This window comes from Panthera onca, chromosome C2 (genome assembly GCF_046562875.1).
Source record: "Panthera onca isolate mPanOnc1 chromosome C2, mPanOnc1 haplotype 2, whole genome shotgun sequence".
Taxonomy (NCBI): Eukaryota; Metazoa; Chordata; class Mammalia; order Carnivora; family Felidae; genus Panthera; species Panthera onca.
The window spans coordinates 38,481,180-38,502,049 of record NC_138347.1 but is presented as its reverse complement, the minus strand read 5'-3'; the positions used below and the strand labels follow the sequence as shown (position 1 = coordinate 38,502,049).

At 32.8% G+C, this 20,870-nt stretch overlaps 1 protein-coding gene across 3 annotated transcripts in view; it reads right to left on the bottom strand.

Annotated features, from left to right (window-relative positions):
- CADM2 (cell adhesion molecule 2) overlaps positions 1-20,870 on the bottom strand; it is a 1,075,089-nt gene that overhangs the window by 332,794 nt on the left and 721,425 nt on the right. For 2 of the 3 annotated variants that reach the window (XM_081796570.1, XM_081796572.1), the window contains exon 2: positions 5,549-5,575. The exons of the other annotated variant lie outside the window; for it this stretch is intronic. In XM_081796570.1, coding sequence (XP_081652696.1) covers positions 5,549-5,575 — 27 coding nt within the window. The remainder of the gene's footprint in view (positions 1-5,548; positions 5,576-20,870) is intronic. 3 annotated transcript variants of the gene reach the window in all.

Sequence of the window (20,870 nt, the reverse complement as noted above, 5' to 3'; positions counted from 1 at the left end):
GAAAGAAAAATTACATATGCCTAAGTGGATCATTCATGTTATATTTTATGTGTTTATTTTAACGTTATAATGAATATAAACATATGAAAGCCACTACGAAGATGACATATAGCAGATTCTCAAAGAGAAGTTTTAGTTTTTGGATTTGCTTTGACTACATGTTTGTTTTCTCCACAGACATCATTTACATAATAATAGTAATGATGATAACAATAGCTATAGGTAAAATGTACTGTTTATTAGGTGACATTCCCCAGATTAACCCCTTTCTATACATTATTCCATAAAGTTTTCACAAGAGTTGAATGTTGCATGAAATTAACCAATTTTCCAGGTGCTCAAATCAGGTTAAGTTGAAAAATTAGGATTGGACTTGTGTCTGTCTGACTACAAAGTGGAATTTCTTAATATATAGTGTATATTTACAATACACACTGAGCTGTAGATACTCCACTGAAGACAATATCTAAAAATACTTTAAAGAAATGTTTCAATGTCAATCTCGTATGTGCCTTTCAATTCACCCTCAAAAGGTATAATATGATGGGAAACTCGGGATACTAAATGTTGTATTTTGATTGAATAGCAGACTTTATATTTACAATATAAATAAATGAATAAATCATTTATTTAATAATATTATGCATGACTATCACTTAAATCCAGTAAATTGAAATGCTGATTCTTCTCTAAACCACATTATGTATCTCAATTTAGATTGCTGAGTGTCCTTCATTATCTTTTAATTCTTATGCAAAGTCAGAATAATTATGTTAATTTTTATTTGAACACTGAAAAATGATGATATGATTAAAGGTAATAGCTAGAAATGGAATAAAATATTATCCCCACCATAACTGTCAAATTCTGAATAAAAAATAAAGCCTAAAAATCAGACTGAAGACAAAAATATATTTATTGGATTAAAACTGTTTAGAAATTTTGTAATATTCTGTAATAATATTAATCACTATGATACATTTGGTCTGTAAGTTTATGATAGAGTGAAATAAAATCCTTTCATGGAAAGAAATTTTAGGAACACTCCAAGGTACCTTTTTCCCTATCTCTAAGTGGCAAAGCATTGGTGATCTTGCTGAAATATGAGTGTAGGGCATATGAATGCAACTTGGATAGTAAACTGATGTTATATGAATTCACCGTGATATATGAATAGAGAATAGATTGTCTAATGTTGAGTATTGAAGCAGGAGACAAATAGAAACTACTCCAGGAAAGCTCTGAGGAATGAATGTTTTGAAGAAGTGGGATCCATGCAAAAGCTACGATCCCCATACCAAAACCAAAACAATCATTTCATCCCCATAAACTTAGGTCCATTTGATAATCAATCAGTTATGGGTGCATTAAGGTGGAAGAATTAAGCATGTTTCAAATCATCTAGGAATTTAGGCAAATAGCTGCTCATGAGAAGACATAGTAAACCCCAAAAGTTCAGATTTGAAAAAAAAAAAAAAAAGATGAGATTGTTTTTATATTCAGGTTCAAATGTTCAGCCGGGTGATGGCAACATCAGATAGAAGGTTAATAGAAGATCAAGTCTAGAAAAGTGTTAACAAAAATCAACTAAGAACACTTTAGAGGAAGAAGGTGATTATATTAATCTGTTCTCTTGACTGCAAGCAAAAGAAATCTATCTAGAAGCTTAACTACAAGAGAGCTGTGTCATAAACCCAAAGGGCAAGGAAAAAATAGAATCCTTTATTAGAACAAGGGAACTGGGCACCATAAGGGCACTCTCTTCACTTTCACTCTTTGTACATTCCTGTTTCTCTTTTCTCAAATTTAATTCATCTTCTTACTCAGTCTAGCTACAAAATTCATCCCCACAAAGTATAACAAAACTGATTCCCATTTCTCTTCCTTTTTCTTACCCCTTTCAGTTTTCCTATTCTCTCCTTCCCCCTTCATCAGTTTTTTTTTTAAGTTTATTTATTTATTTATTTTTGAGACAGAGAGAGAGAGAGGCAGAGAGAGAATCCCAAGCAGGCTCTGCACTCTCAGTGCAGATCCCAACACAGAACTCGAACTTACAAACTGTAAGATCATGACCTGAGCTGAAATCCAGGGTCTGACGCTTAACTGACTGAGCCACCCAGGCGCCCCTCTCCCCACCAACCTTTTCCAGTTTTAAGTTTTCAGGAGAGGAATTTGTTTGGATCATTTGTCTTTCTCTTAATAGTCAGTAGTGGTAAGGGAGATTGGTTGTGAGTACATATTCATCTAGAAAATAGTTGCTTCCTTTATTTTGTAGGAAGTGAAGTTCATCTTCCTAAGGGACTATAGAGAAGTGGACCAATACTGCAACAAGCAATCTCTTGAGGGATCAGAGATATAACCTAAATGAAACCTATATTCCAGAACAAGATAGAAAATGAGAGAGAAAGAAAGCCAAAGAGGAATTAAGAAGAAAATGAAATCTATACAGACACACTAAAACCAAGGGAAATAGAAATATATACATATACAAAGAGAGAAGATCAAGATCTATCTATCTATCTATCTATCTATTCAGCAGGAAAAAATTGAGTAATATGAGGATTGGGAAACCACTTTGACCACTAAAGAATAATTAGTGATCTTCAGAATGACAGTTTCTGCACAGATAAGGAAAGGTTTAGTTGCTACAAGATTTGATGATATTCAGATATGTTTATACTATTGCCCTCAGATACTGATATAATAACCATTATAAAAAAAAAGGAGTGGGAGAAAATTAGGGTAATTTTCTATGTCATTACTAATAACTGCTAACTGACTCCGTGAACTCTCTTTTAATCTAAACACTCATAAATTGCTGTTTTAAGAGTCTTATTTTAAAATGTTACTGGGAATTTAATGTCAAATTTTCCAGTCTATGGTTTCTGGTATGTAATCCTTTTTCCTTAAAAAAAATCAAGACATATTCTTCTTTCCAATATTCCAGAAACTCTCCACATTTGGATCATTCCATAAGGATAAATGAATGAGATGCAATCTTCTTCGATACTTCCCTTGGTTCACTGGGATGTGCTTTGTTTGGGTCAGAAGAAATGAACTATTTTTAAGCAACCAACTGCTCTTGCATTACCTTGGGTTTTATTTTCCTCTTTCCCACATTTTTTTTTCTTTCCTGTTTGAAGACCACTTGCCTTGACATGGAAATTGGACAATAAAAATACTGAGTAGTTCTTTCTGTTATCTCTACATAATATACATCTGTCTCAAACCATCATTAGAAATAAAATTTCAATTTCTACTTGAGGCACAGTTCATTTTAAAAAGTATCATTTTGTGTCTCCATAACACTTGGGAGATGGCAAAAATATAGGCATAGGGTAAACTATGTCCTTAAACTTCCTGTAGTCTTTTACACAGGTGGAGAAAGAAGATTCAAATAAAATAGATAGGTGTAGGACAGTGGGAATGTCTTTCTGAGAAGTACTAAATTAGGCATATAAGTATGTTTGCATTGCAAAATCCTAGCCAGCTTGAATTCTGACCTGATTTGACAGACACTTGAAACATAATTTATGGTTATAATCTTCCAATTAAAAGTTGGTTCCTGTACTTCAGACTTTCTAACCTGTTTATTGTAAATTGAATTATCGCCCATTGCTTTTAAGAATTACCAAGTGACCACAGATGTGATTATGAGAAGAGGTTTTAGGTAATCAAATGCAGTAATGACTCATAATCACACAATTGTCTGTTGCATCATCAAACATATTTTCTTTCACTCTCATAAAAACATAGACTTTCATCAAAAGGTGTCCTCACTATCCTGAAATGGACTGTACTCATTCCTGCTTTCAGTTGTTTACTTATGTTTTCAAATTATTTTTTCCATGTACTACTTTTTTTTTTCTGTATACCCTACCTATCCTTCAAGAATCAGTTCAAGTCCACCCCCCCCCCACACACAGAAAGCATTTTCTGAGAAAGAGTATTTCAACCTCAATATGTATCTCAATATCTCCTTAACTCCCTTTTCAATCAAAAATCTATATACTACAATGAATACATTATTATACATTGTTTTTAAATCTTCATTCCTAAAGTTGTACTTCTTAAGCTTTTTTAAATATACATTATGCTTATACATAAACATGCATTCATTATCAAGTAATTTCTTGAATGCTCTATGAATGTATTTCTTTTGTTCACCACCAGACAGAAAATTACTGTGGCAAGGATTGGCTAATTCTATTAGGATATGTATTGAAACAACATAAGAGGTTATACTGGAGGGTAAAACAAAGGGTAACAATAATTTTGCCACCTTGTCTTTTGTGTCTTCAGTGTTCTATAAAACAAGGATATTGCTAGGAAAATAGTAGTTGCACATTAAATGCTTAGATTTATAAATAGGGAGCAGTTAACACTTCAAAGATGAAATCTGTCATAGTGTGAAAACTAGCTGTACAATATGAATGTGGGGGAAGGCAGGGCTGGAGGGAGAGGGATAATAGAAAAGGGTGGGCTTGTAGAAGATCTGAATATGGGAAATTACTGAAAAAGACAAAACTACTGGGTTGTTCCTCTTGAGCATACAGGAAGGTATTAGGCAAGGCAATGCTAAACAATGAAGATTCAGAAACTTCTCTACAAAGAGCTGGGTTTGTGGAAAACAAAGGAAACTGGCATTGTTTAAAATACTAGTCCACAAACTGTTTTACATATTTTACTTAACTCTATCATCTCAACAACCTTTTTAAGTTTTTACTGTTATTTCTAACTCTGTAGATGAGGAAACTGAAGATAATAGACATGTGACCAATAAGGTAACTGCAGTTTTGCTCTATAAATGAAAGATATTTGAAAGATAAATGAAGGATAAACCATATATATTTTTCTATATAAGAAGGTGAAAAAATAAATATATAGATTGCTCTTGAGAATATATAATTGACACATATAAACTATAAACCCATGACAAAGTAGCATACATATATTTGATTTTTTTCAAGACTGTAAAGATATATTGAGCCAAAAGTCTTTTTCCTTTCAGGGAGATATTCTGGCATTAGACAAGCACATCCTCTCTCATGAAATTATATTTCCAGGATTCTAGCAAATATAAACTTAATGCAACTAGGAAATGGAAGAAAAGTCATAAATACAAATGTACACTTTATAATATTCATTTTTTAAAGGAAGATATTTTCTTTTCACGTAATTCTGTGAATTTTTGCTTTTGAGACATTTGCTATCAGCTTTATTCTCTGGTGTATTTTTTTTTTATTCACAATTTTATCAAGGAAACTAAGGTCAACAGGCAAATGTTGATGCACAAAAGCACTGTATTCCACTAGGAATAAAATTAGAAATAAAACAAGAAAACAAACTCACAATCATGCAAACATAGACATATATCAGAAACTGATAAGTGAAATAATATTATTTATATTTGTAGGAATTTATGACCGATGTCCATACATGGAACTAGCATTATCACCAACAGAATTGGCTCCATCAGTTGAGATGGCTTAGACAACTGACCAGAAAAATGAATCATGGTGAGTCATGCAGAATGACAGGAGCTCACCTTTCATTTTATTCTTTGAAGCAGCCGCTGGTTCCAAGGAAAGATTGCACAAGAAGAAGAAAACAAACATGTTAGATATTAGAGTATCAAGTAAGAAAAATAGATATGTTATTCCTATTAAAGTTTAAAAGGGTAATATTTATGATTACATAATCAACACACTTTAGACGAATAGAATCTATAATTAAGAAAGTGATAATTGGTTATATTTTGTTAGTATATGGTTAAAGTCTTTGAATAAGAAAGAGTAGGATAGATAGGAGACATATAGTGCAAATACCAAACATCGTTAAGGCACTAAATTCATTTTAAGGACTGTATGTATATGTTTTCTTTCTATATGTCCTTCCTAACTCAACTTTAGTTAATTCAATTAAAGAAATACACACATATAGTTTAAACATATTTTGTATTATTTAACGGTTAAAATATAACCCATAAACTCCCCTGCATTTATTGAGGGCTTACTAAATGTCAGGCACTGAGATTGAGTGCTTTCCATATTGCTGCCCCTTAATAATGACAATTTCAAGAAGTAAGTTTTGTTATTACTGATTGCCTCACAGATGTGGAAACTGAGACTTAGAAAAGTCAAATTAGGGGCACCTGGGTGGCTCAGTTGGTTAAGCTTCAGACTTTGCCTCAGGTCATGATCTCTCGGTTTCTGAGTTCGAGCCCGCATCCGGCTCTGTGCTGACAGCTCAGAGCCTGGAGCTTGCTTCATATTCTCTGTCTCCCCCTCTGTCTGCCCTTCTCATGCTCATGCTCTGTCTCTCTCTGTCTCTCAATAATAAATAAACGTTATTTTTTTTTAAGTCAAATTACTTGCTGACTGTGAAACAGCTGGAAAGAAGCAAGTTTGGGATTTGATCCTGAATGTGTCTGCTTTCCAAATCTGTGATCTAAGAATGGGGTTTAAGGCACTGAGTCACTGACTGAACTGCAAATATCAGGTCTACAAAGCCAAATCAAAACTGCATGATTCATTAGATTTCAGTTATTTGGTACTTGGTTGACCACATAGCTATAAAAGGAGAAAACTCTATTACTTTAAATGGCATTATTCCCATTAAGGAGTAGAAATTTCAATTTACTTACACCTAGTGGTAAACACTATTTGGGGCAGAAGTAAACTTAATGAGGAAATTAGAAGCGTTATACAGGAGAGTTCTTTTTTTTTTAACTTTTTATTTTTATTTATTTATTTATTTTAAATATATGAAATTTATTGTCAAATTGGTTTCCATACAACACCCAGTGCTCATCCCAAAAGGTGCCCTCCTCAATACCCATCACCCACCCTCCCCTCCCTCCCACCCCCCATCAGCCCTCAGTTTGTTCTCAGTTTTTAAGAGTCTCTTAATGCTTTGGCTCTCTCCCATTCTAAGGAAGACTTCTAGACACAATGCATAATCAGATACCTCTAAATAGTTTGCTATTGTTAGAAAAATAAAATTTGAAATTCTTATAAAAAAGCTAATATAAAAGCTAAAAACCTATATATTTTGCGTATTTTGTTTCCCCAAACAGGATCATACACATTACTTTGCAGTCAGCTCTCCTTCACATCCTCCAGGTTAACTCATTGCCTTCTAACTCACTATTTTAATAGTTACATGTTTTTCGATAGTCTATATGTATGTGACACTTTTTGCCTATTGATAAATAGTGGGGTCATTTGTAGAATTTTTTTTCCTCCTACTAACATTATCGCAATGCACATCCTGTGTCATATGCCTAATATATTGTGGCGGTGTTTTGTTTCTGTAGGACAGCTTTGCAGGCTATTTTCATATTTCTATTTAGATGATAAAACACTGACAAAGATGAAGACCTTAAATATTACAGATGGAAGAGTTGGGATTATTTGGAAAGGAAATACTCAAATATATTTAATGCTCTAAAATAAGAAACCAGAAAAAGAGGGGAAAAAATAGACAAAGAAAACTACAGAATCTAGTGTTCGAAATAAACGAACTTTTTTTACTATTTTTTTCAATTAAATTTAGTTTTTAGTTTCTTGGTAGATGTTTAGTAGATATCAGACTTCTAATCATTATTTTCCTCTTTTGTATTGTTTTAAACACTACACAAAGCTGAAACGCATGGTTAGAATATGCAAAATGTTATCTGCCTCAGTTTCAAAGAAATTATTTCAGTGCATCAGTGTATATTGATTTGTTCATGGGAAGAGAAATTTTTCTTCGAATTCAAATTTATCACTTAAAAATTTTAGCATGAATTCAAGGAAAACTTACCTAAAACACTTAGAAATATTTGAGACAATTGGTATTTAATATGTAACAGATACAACCCATATTTCATAAAAATTCATATTAAATTAGGTAAAAATAAAGAAACAAAAATAGAGAAGGTAAATCTTTACATTTCTCAGTGGAATGGAGGTGATTAATTGAAAGTTCTCAAACATTGCATGAAGGCAGATGATTGTATTCTTAAATTACAGGGTAGAAACCAACATAGAATAGAAAGGAAAACAAAAGCTCTCTGCCTGTTTCTGTGTGTTCAGGCAGCTAATACTAGACTAGGCTGGTTAATATAATTGGAAAGAGGCCAGGCTACCAGGCTTCTTAGCCCAATTATAATTCTCTGCATATTCAATAAAAGAAGCCAAGATGACAGCAATACTGTCATAAATGTCATGTTCAATACTTGTAAGATTTTCCATTGTCAGCATAGCCCAATTATAAGTCAATTGTAAAGTGCACATTGCACACCACCCAAAAGGGATGAAAATTATCTTAAAAATGCAATTTTAACATTCATAGTTAAAACGAAAAGAAAGGAAATAAAGGTACTTTGACCAGAGAAAAGTTTTAGAGATGACATCAATATTTCTTCACATTTATACTAAAAGCAGTCATTTGTAACTGTAACATTACAGTTGTTTGTACTATTTTTCAGAGATTATTATAGTATTAAATTTGTAACTGCTAAAAATTACATGAATAATGTGAAAACTTGTGCTTTTGAAGAAAAATGTGAATAATAATAGAATTATCATAGCTAGTTACATATGATTGCTGAGTCGTTAATGAATATTAGGCATTATATTAGTAAGGGTTACCTCTAAAAACTCCAATACAAATGATCAAAAAGTAAAAATACAATTAGTTGGTTATGTTAACAATTTGCTCATTGAATTCTACTCAATTTTCTATTTGAAAATTATCTATTTGATTTTCTATTTGAAAGTTATCACTAACAATTTTGTGAAGAATTCTGTGAATCTAAGACAGTGTTTCTCACAATAAAGTACAAGAACTATAAATACGGCATGCGGACATTCTCAGGGGAGAATAGAAAAATTTTACCTACCTCAAAATTGATATAACCTAGTCACATTTTCTTTTAATTCCTACTTCTTATTTTAAGATCTACTGTCATAACAAGAGTGATATATTTTATTAGTATCTGCAATGTATAAATAGTGTTGAACATATGGAATTTGTGGTTACCTTTAGAAAGGCTTGCTGAAAAATTATTTAGCAATGAAACAGTAAATAGCAAAGATATTACTGGTATTTATTCACAAGGAGCAAATTTAAAGCAGTATGGATCTTTTCATTTTAAGACTATGTAGATTTTTTCAAAATACTTTGATATTTTAGCTTAGTGTTTTGTATTCTTCCTTTCATAAGCAAATTTATATATAAAGCATCATTGTTTCTTAACATGGAAATCATGAAGTTAGAAACTGTTTAGACTTTCCAAGGAGACAGAAGTTACTGACATCTATGACTTCATATTCAGATATAGTAGATGTTTCCCTTGCACCAAATTTCTACAATGAAACAAAAATAAATAAATAAACAAAACTTATTGCCAATGATAATGTACAATATAATTTTTTAAATATGAATAAGTTACTCATGTGTATGTGTACATCGTAAAAATGAAAGAGAATACACTATCACTACTTTCTAGAAGAAATGAAACTAAGAGATCCAAAATATTACAAAACTGAGATCCACAGAGGATAATTTTTTTTTTTCTGGGTCACAAAGCCATTCACAAATTTATAACCAAAACACCAGGCACATATGTTAAAATCTGCTACATGAAAATGCAATCATTAGATATAGCACAGCATTGTAGTGCTAACCAATGCCAGATGAGTTTGATATCTTTTTACAAAGAAGGATATCATGTTGATTTGAAAAGGGGAAGGAAGTAGTAGGACATTTATTTTATCAGATGTTTGCCACATTATTACAGTCTTTCAAGACATCGAAATTAAACTAATTGCATTTCAGGTCTAGATAACCACATACTTTACCCCTTTTCTCATTTTTCTCCCACCATCAAACACAAAGCTAAACACATTATTTCACTAATCACTTGAAGCTTATTTAAAATAACGTGTTTCTTAGCTATCAACTAACATGGTCTAAACATTAGAATTTCCCTATAAAGCTCATTAGAATGTGAAGACTTGAGGGGCGCCTGGGTGGCTCACTCGGTTGGGCGGCCGACTTCCGCTCAGGTCATGATCTCACGGTCCGAGAGTTCGAGCCCCGCGTCAGGCTCTGTGCTGGCAGCTCGGAGCCTGGAGCCTGTTTCGGATTCTGTGTCTCCCTCTTTCTGACCCTCCCCTGTTCATGCTCTGTCTCTCTCTGTCTCAAAAATAAATAAACGTTAAAAAAAAAAATTAAAAAAAAAAAAAGAATGTGAAGACTTGAAAATGTGTGACAGAATCTAATCTCTTTCACAAATTTTTCTTTCTCAACAACACAAATTTTACAGTGGGAAACAAGTATAAAAAATGACGTTTGAGAAAGAAATGTTTGTGAAAGAAGCTATACACCAAAGTAACCAAATATTTGATGGGTGGAAATTTCTCTTCATACAAATACGCCAGTCACTGAGTAAAGAGGAAATAATAGAATTTGAAAACCACCATTCTGTAGTTCCTAACAAGTTCTCATATGTAGGTAGCAACCACCATTCATGCTATCATCACTAAAGGGAGACTACTGGGCATTACATACCTTTCCCATGGAAAAGGACACAATACCATTTGAAAAGTTTTGTTTTGTTTTGTTTTGTTTTGTTTTGTTTTGTTTTGTTTTTGCCAGAATAATTAAATTTGGATGGGATCATGCCTCTACAGTGAACTTTCAATGTACAATAAAAACAGGGGACAAAAAAATACATCAAGTCAATGCAATTAGTCAAATCTTGTATATTGGGAACCACACACAGGCAATTTTGGCGTTTGGTGCCTTCAGCAAATAGATTTCAGGGGGAAAAAGAGAAAAAAAAATGGAAGGGGAATCTAAGGGACATACCAAAACAATTCCCATGTGCAAACTACTTTGGGTCTGATGAGCACTGGATATTTTATGATATTAAGGAATTATATTAATATTTAGGTGGGATATACGATTTGACTATTTTTTAAGTCTTTATATTTTTATAAAAGTAAACATCTATAAAAAGACGATCTATTGCCAGGGATTCTTTACAAAGTAATCTTGGGATGCATGTTCCTTATTGTATTTTCTCTTTATTGATTAGTAATATGATTGAAATTTCTGATAATAAAAAAAATCTTTAAAATCTTTATTCAATTAAACATCTAAGCTTATTTCTGTTTTAAATATTACCTTTTTTCTACATGACTTTTCTTATAAGATGACTAAATATAATAGTGTATATAAAACAGTAAAGTATTGACTGTATATTTTTTATATTTAAATGTGGTCAATTTGTCATGTGAGTAAATTATTTATGTTTTGTGTAAGGCTAACAGGCACCATTGAAATAATTTTGGCTTATGAAATGTAGACTTTAAAATGTAGGACACATTAATTTCTTCTATGAACTAATCATTTGACTTCTGAATTAATTGTATGTATCAAAATAACTGTTATTTTGTATTAAGAATTTTTTCTTTCTGTTTCCATGCTTCTAGCACTGATAGTTTACATATAAGATATTTACACTACCTTATTCTATATTTATTTCTTTTGCTCTCAAGAATCTCTTTAAGTTTCATGAGTCACTACCAATTTATAAATCTCTTTTTCTTATGCTATATTCCATACTTCCCTGTAGGCTTATGGCTTTCACTGTGATAGGAATAGGGATAAGTTTTTAAGACTTTGTAAAAAATTGGACTCAAACTCATGCCTCTAGAAGAGACTATAACATAAATGCAAACCTTTAGATGTATCAGTCATATATTATTATGAAAGCTTTGAGGCACTACCAGAATAAAAGGTTCTCAATAAATAAAGTACATGACTATCCTTTGAAGTTATATTTTATATCTATGTTACTAACCCAGGAAGCTATTTTATATTATCCTGAATCTATTACTGGAATAAAATATAGTGTTGAAGATTAGTCTCATATTATTCCCTCAGTGTCTAATTTAATGGATAAACTTAATATTTATCGTTCAGATTGTTCATTGCATGGACACTATTAGATTTAAGAAATTTTTTATAAAGAAATACTTAGAAAACTAATCCCCAACATCAATGAGATTGATTGCATTTCCTATTTTCTAGATATCATATTTTCAGTTTTTTCTACTACTCTAATTAGAATTTTTACTCATAATTCAACTGAAAATATATTCTATTTTACTAATTTAAACATATGCAAAGTAAGTGATTCTTTTATGCCTATAAATACTGATGGCAAAATTGTAAAGCAACTACATACATATGCTTATTTGAATACTTTCTGAGCCACCAAAATTCTCGAGTTGTCATATATAACCATTAATAAGGCAGAAGGCAATGTGAGAAAATTATATGACATAAACATCCTCTATTGTGTGTATACATGTATATGTGTACATGTGCATACATAGAATATAATATTATGTAATAATTTTGTGTAATAATATGCACATAAAACAGTTAATCAGTTCATATTATACTATCATAATTATTACTTTTATTTTTATCTAGGAAGAATCATTGCTGGACTCCATATTAATGTTAAGAATGGTTTTCATGTTGTATGGAAACAAATTTCATATATTAAAAAAAAAAGAATAGTTTTCAGTTAGAGAACCCAAGCATCTTCTAGTCAGCACATTTATTGACTTACAACAGTTTTGCAATTATTATAATGGATGACTGGTATTCACTGATGTAAAATAAGAGAATCAATACTACCTGGGGCTTATACTGAGTACAATAGTTTTCAGCTTCAGCTTAGGGACAACAGTGAAAAAAGATGGGTCAAGGGGCAGAAACAGAAAAGATGTTTAACAAAAAATAAGATATTTTTTTGAGAAAATGTATAAATAGAGAGAGATGTGAAACCAGAACCATGTGGTGATATGCCTATAGCATTCCAGCAAATAATTATGAAGTGAACATAGAATCTCTGTTTCCTAACTCTTAATTGCTAGAATATGGGCTAATTCTGGAAAAGCTGTGTAAATGGAAAATGTGCTTGGGAATAATTTAAGGGAATCTATCTAATCTGCTTCAGCATAGGTTAGGTAATTTGTTCAATTCCCAGGGGATCCAAAAGCAATCACTTCGGTGTGACTGGCAAAGTCAAGCTCCTCCATGCATGAGCATGTGATCAAGAAATACTTGGTTTTGTCCTCTACTGGATCACCCCAATGAGGAGCTCCAGCAAGGTGAAAAGTGACTTCCAGAATTTTGTGCACAGCCATTGCTGCTTCTCTGATCTCATCCTGAGTTATACTTCAGATGGGGTCATGAGTCCCTGAAATTGAGTCATTGACACTAAAAGAGCTCAGACCCAGGATACACACATTTAACATACATTCAGTATTTAAGGCATGCTAATTTAAGCAGTACATAGTTGCCTATTTACAGTAGTACATCCCTCCATAAACCAAATGCAGAGAATATGATCAAGTGAAGAGTGTTATGCTAAGTGAAATAAGTCATACAGAGAAAGACAGATACCATATGTTTTCACTCTTATGTGGATCCTGAGAAACTTAACAGAAGACCATGGGGAGGGGAAGGAACAAAAAAAGTTAGAGAGGGAGGGAGGGAAGCAAACTTTAAGAGACTCTTAAAAACTGAGAATAAACTGAGGGTTGATGGGGGTGTGGGAGGGAGGGGAAAGTGGGTGATGGGCATTGAGGAGGGCACCTGTTGGGATGAGCACTGGGTGTTGTATGACAATAAATTTCTATTAAAAAAATTAAAAAAAAATAGAAATGTCATTTCCAAGTTCTTTAGAATTGATCTCCAGTAGTTTTCACTATAATTTAATATAATCAAGTCTTTCTGACACATCAATACTATTTTAGTTACATTCTTAATAAATGACAGGAAAATAAATCACATTATTGAATCAATTGTAAGTAGGTGGATAAATACTGGGCTGTTAATATTTGATTACAGTGGGTCTTATGGAGAACCTCAGTGTCATCTTCTTTTCCTATGTTTCTCTGGCTTTGTCTTCTATTTAACATTTATTTTATATTGATATAGTCAGGGATTTTTGTATAATTTATTTTCCAGAAAATTTTCATTACCTGCTATCTAACACTCTGGGTCCATAAATAATACTATTTTTCCTTGACTGATATAGGAATGTTAATCATAACATGAATTTTAGGGTGTACATTGTGGTTTGGGAGATATTAACTTTTTATGTAAGGCATGAAGACAGATGATGAGCAATTGAGAATATATTATTACTACATCTAAACTTGAAATCCACAAAGCATCTTGTGGATTTCTCAGAGATATGATCTCAGACATTTCTGAGATATAAGGGTCTCACAATTCTATTGTAAGACAAACAAAAAAAGTACATTAAATGCACCATAACCTGGCCCAGCTTGAGGACATTAGAATTTTTTAAAAGGTATTTTTAAAGTTATTTTAGAAGTATTATATAAATGAATTAAAAAACAACATGACCTAGATTTCTGTATCAAATATAGTCTTTATAAACATGGGCAGCAATTGAAAAAAGAAAAACACTAATATGGTCTGGGCTATCCATATTTTTCAACGGAGTCAAATAGTCTCTGAATGGAGTATTATAACTGACCTTATTTAAATATTTGGAAGAAACAAACTTCCAAATATAGTTTATCTTAAATCGGTAAAATGTCAATAGGTAACCTTAATTCAGTCACAGGAGCTTTTCTGTCATACATCCTGACTTTCACTACCTAGGAACTGGTTCCTCTTATCTATGGAACAATAATACAACTAACCAATAAAGAAAATGTTCTTGTCATGATGCTATTTTTCATTATTTCACAAACTGTTTTTTTTAACTTTTTAATGTTTTATTTATTTTGAGAGAAAGAGAGAGAGAAACAGAGCGTGAGCAGGAGAGGCGTAGAGAGAGAGGGAGACAGAGAATTTGAAGCAGGCTCCAGTCTCTGAGCTGTCAGCACAGAGCCTGATGCAGGGCTTGAACCCATGAACTGCGAGATCATGACCTGAGTTGAAGCTGGACGCTTAATCGGCTGAGCCACCCAGGCGTCCCTTTCACAAACTATGTTATACATACATATTAATAAACATGTTGAGAAGTCCCAGCATTTTACAAGAAAATATATTTTAGAGAAAAGATAAAGTCAGTTCTCAGGATTTTTAAACAAACTATAAGTAAATTTATTCAAGTTGTTTGCATTTGAATCCACTGTTAAACCTAAAATCCCACCTGGGATGATTTCAGAGAATCAGAGAATCTCAGAGTTGGAAGAGACTATTAAAGGTTATCTGGTCTAATCTCCCAGCGTTTATTATCAAATAACGTGCACTCTAAATACAGGGAAAGATAGATATTCAGCAACATAAACTGCAACTGTCCATTAATTTTAAAACTCTAAAGCATTACTTAAAAATTCAAATGAGCAAATTGTAATTAAGTGTTGTGATTCATTCTCTGAAACTAGTTCTGAACATGACACTCCCCTGTGCCAGTTGAAAGCCAATAGACGACCCCTAACAGGATGCTCTTCCTAAAGTGTAACCAGTATTAAACTGTCCATAATAATTCAAGTTGAGTAATAATTTTGAAGTTATAGTCCTTAATAAAAACTGGAAACAATATAAGACATACCCATTGTTCCACTGAAGAGATGCAGTTTGGCGGTAAGTCAAGTGAAGATAATCTAACAGTCATTTATTGAACATGCCCTATAAATTACAGGGATGATGTTGCTCTGGAACAAAAATGTGATTACTACAAGATCCCTGTCCTCAGAGACCTTATCTTCTAGAAAAGGAAACAAATGCATAATTTGTTTTGAACAGTAGTTCAAAAGAAATGGAAGTGTAAAACTAGGCGAGGGATTAAGTTCAGAAAAATTAATTCACCAGCTAAACAAAGCTGGTTGGAAAGCTGGTTGGGAATCCGGAACAAGAGAAGAGGGAGGTCCTTCCAGGCAGCTGCATCAGTGCATAGGTATGGAGGAAAGAAGGATCATGGTGTTGAAGGAAGGAGAGCTTTGAGCTTGCTCTGCTCTGGAGCCTGGTTAGAAATGTGTTCTGTTGATGTAATCTATCCACTTGTATTTATAATCTATGTGAACTGCTTTACATTTATGCTTACTCCATCTTTCCTTCTACTAGATTCAATGGTGGGTGGCTTGAGGAAGAGATGGGCATCAGATTCCATTTCTTGAGAGATTTACTAGACTACTCAGGTAATACACTTTTCAGGCTACATAGAACACTTAACATTTAAAGGAAGTGTTCCTATGCAGACAGGCACTTCAGCGAACACTGGAGCTGGCAACACAACTATGACGACTCCTCCTTAGAACCTCATAAAACCTCCTCTTCAAAGAGATTTATGAATAATGTGAACTAAATAATTCATGGGATTGCAGATGCCGGTCCAAATAGCCTCTTCTTTTTCAAGGTTTCATTTGTAGAACTGTGATCAAAAGCCTTCATCAGTCATGAGAGTTGCATTTGTCCTCACTCCAAACAAACCATATTTGCATGTGAATGTTTTTCATTGAAATGAGATATATAATATGCCAGCCAAGGCCCAACTAAAAGGCATTTTATGCCATTTAAATTCAGTCAAATTAAAGGCTGAATGCAACCTAAAAGGTCTACTCTCAGAACAGTAATTTGACACATCATAAATAAGAACCATTTTTTGTTAGCGTAGGTTCAGCACTTGTCAGAATATTGTACACAGCCATATTAACAAAGTGCCGCCTCTTGGGGAGAAATAAACTATAAGAAAAACCTTGTATGTAAAGCGGCAAAACACACAAAGAATGTAATGTAGTGTCACTGGTTCAAAGTTGACATTTTTCACTGACATTTACAGAAGAGGATAGATAACATTTTAACCTACTTGAATGCCAAAAGAAATTGTCAAAAATAACTTTTTTTGTTTCAAATTTAAACTAAAAAATATGTTTAGGAACAGGTGAAAATATTGATTGCCACTTAATTCAGAATAAGTGGCTTTAACTCATCAACTTAATTCTTGGTCTTGGATAGTGAGAACTGGAATCATTGATGAAATTATAAACTAAAAAGCCAAAACTGAGTTGAAAAATATCAAATGTTTGGAACTGTTATAATACTCTTGTAAAGACCTCAATGATGTGGAGACCTAATTTTTTACTAAAGATTATGAACAGACGTTATAACAAATTTTCTAGTTCTCATTGACTGAAAGAAAATATCACTGAGTTACACACGTTGAGAGGTTTTTACGTGAAAATTGATAATTGTATGAGACAAAAGGCTAGAATCCAAAGGCTAGAGAGAGCTGTCAAAGAAGAATACACAGGAATTCTCATAATTTAAAGTGTCCCACACATTCAACCTTATTTTTTTTTAATTTCCCCATAGAAAACTTGTGTATATTTTGGTCACCATCTATCCAATCTGCTTCTGAAAACATTAAGTTTACTGTCATTTGAGCCCTCAGTAACATTAAAAAAAAAATTAAAGATTGTATTGCACATTGAATTGTCATCATTATGGCTGTAAAAATTAACTTTATTTATTTTTGTACCTGCATCTTTATATGTACTAAAAAGATTTGAGGGGCACCTGGGTGGCTCAGTCGATTAAGCGGCTGACTTCAGCTCAGGTCAGGATCTCACGGTCTGTGAGTTCGAGCCCCGCGTCGGGCTCTGTGCTGACAGCTCAGAGCCTGGAGCCTGTTTCAGATTCTGTGTCTCCCTGTCTCTCTGACCCTCCCCTGCTCATGCTCTGTCTCTCTCTGTCTCAAAAATAAATAAATGTTTAAAAAAAAAATTTAAAAAAAAAGATTTGAGATGTTTATAGTATAGAGAATGTATGATATCCCAGGTACTGTACAGAAAAATTTTCTTGACATTAGATATCAGTACCCAAAGTGTTCACATCTTCAAATCAAATATCTGAAATTCTAAAAGCAGAAAATAACTATAATCTCATCCTTCTGTTCTACCAAAAATTAATAAGAGCCCTAAATTTGAGGAAAGTATTTACCCAAGTCCTCCTGTAGTAAAATATCAAGCTTTCCAAAATACCCTTCATATGTAATTATGGTGATTATTATGATATATCTCACATGGGTGGGGAGTGTTGGCAAGTAAGAGGAAAATCCGGATTACTGATATTTTAACTCTAATTCTTTTTAAATGCATGCAGTTTTGAAAAATTAAGAAAAGAATGAAGGAAATCATATTCTTTTTTTTTTAATTTTTTTTTAACGTTTATTTATTTTTGAGACAGAGACAGAGCATGAATGGGGGAGGGTCACAGAGAGAGGGAGACACAGAATCTGAAACAGGCTCCAGACTCTGAGCTGTCAGCACAGAGCCTGATGCGGGGCTCGAACCCACAGACCGTGAGATCATGACCTGAGCCGAAGTCGGAAGCTTAACCGACTGAGCCACCCAGGCGCCCCGAGGAAATCATATTCTTTAAAAGGCAAATCATGCTGATAAATTGTTTTAAAATGCTAAGGTAAAGGAAGTTGTATTTTTCTCGGTAAATATTGTGGGAAAGTATAGATGTTTGGGTGTTTCCAAGAGATAAACATGAGGTGCTTTTATATGACTGTATAATGTTAAATTCATCTATACAATCTCAAAATGTGTCTTACTGTTTTCTGGGCATATGAACTTTACAGTGTAGATGTGATTCTTCAGGTTAAAAAAAGCGCGATTAGGTAAGAAAGATATCAAATAACAAAGTAATACAGGTATATAATAAGAATAATGACTTTTACCTCCATGGAAATATCTTAACTACATCAACTATACTCGTCAATGCTTATTTTACAATAAAACTATATAACGACAAAGTCTTCCTGGGGGGAAAATGGTAGTCTATAGAAGGAAATGTATAAAATCTAAGACATTTCCCTGGACACATCAGTTCTAAATCACAGCTACAGAGATCTAGCGATTCCGCAAAGTCTTTCAATGATTATTTTGTCATTTTACAGGTAAATATTTGGTAAGTTAACCAATTTACCAAATAATATAGTAAGTAAATATTAAGTATATAAATATAAATTAAACCTGTAAATTATATCAAATATCAAATATACCTATACTTATATAAATATACATTTAAATATATATATATAATTATAGCTGTGACATTCTATAAATGAATACCCACGAGAATATATTGGATATGAAAATTATCAAGCCACTTTTATTTTGTTCTGATTTATCAAATAATATATAAATTTAATATGTTTAGAATTTTCATCATGACAATAAAAGACAAATAAGCAAGGTTTTTTTTTTTTTTTTTGTGATGACCTAGATTTTCTTCTCTCCCTATACCAACTTGTGAATTGCTTATTCAGCTATTGAGAAATGTATATATTTTTCATATTTCTGTAATAGATGTCATCAAGTCTGAAGCCAATGCATTCATATGTAAATAATCATCATAAACAAGTCAATACAAGGAAAATATCTATTATGCTAGGGAAATTAGGACAATTCTGATGCAAAGGTACTGCCTTTATAGAAAACAACAAGGAATGGCTTGTGGCAGAAAAACACAATATATCAGTGGGAATGTGAATGCTAATGAGAGAAAGCCAAGGGATGGAGATACTGCAAGGTACATTGCAAGCAGACACTGATGAGGGCAGATGTAGAAAAATGATTATCAACTTTAGACCCCTAGAGCAACATGAATGAAATCACATCCTTGTGTTCTGGGAAATAAAACAGGCAAGTTGGATAGAAATAAAGAGAGGCTTTAATTATCTAAAAGTAAATTGGGAGCAACCCATGATAATACTGAAGTGGGGTTATTATAGAATACAATGTAGAGTTAATTCAGAAATCAGTTTGTTCAAAAACATCAACAGCTGGGTTTAATAATAGACACAATGAATCAGAAATGAATAAAACCTTGAGATGGAAGATTATCTGAGCAACTCTAATCATATTATTAGATTTACTAAGGAAAATAAAATGGCAAAGAATCCATAAAAGGACCTTATTTGTGTGAATATAGTTCGAAGCAACATTTTTTAAGATATAAATCTGAGGTCATACTAACAGCAGTATACATATTTCATGGATACTTTTTCTAGGTTTTTATGACACAATGAGCAAATTATATGAGAAATGATTCATTATAAATAATCAAAGATAAAATCTGAGGGGGGAAATCCATATGTAATGACAGAATAAATTTTTCAGAGTTAAATTAGACTCCAATTAGATTCTTTTTTCTTAGGCTTTTTGAAAGGGAAGTTTGAGGGGTTAGATACCAGACTTCTCATACTGTTGAATATTTAATGAACCAGGCTCACAAATGGCAGAAGGTTCTGTAGGACAAGATCTACTAAATATCTCAACAAATGCAGTTTAAGAGGACACATAATGAAGGCCCCAAGGAGCCAGTAATCAGGAGCTGACTCCTTGTACATACAAACAAACAAGAATACACACACACACACACACACACACACACACACACACACACGTGTGTGTGTGTGTGTGTGTGTGTGTGTGTGTGTGTGTGTGTGTGTATTCTTGAGAATAAACAACATGTGCCAGAATACACATTTAAAATGTAAGGGAAGAAAACACCCACTATACCCAAGTGATTACAGACACCTACGTAATACTGACTCATCTAAGGTGCAGTTTGGACCAGTGGACCTTCTCAGATTGAAGCTTTATTAAAAACAAGTTGACTCCTTATATATTAAAAAAAAGACTAGTTAAATATCCTACATTAATTATTCTGGACAGGACTGGCAAGTGAAGAGTGCTTACAAAGCAGACATAGAAGGTGTCCAGGAAACCCTTCAATGAATTTTGAATGAGAATGTTCTTACTATATTGCATAGTATAAGACTGCATTAGGGTGCGAGATGGGAT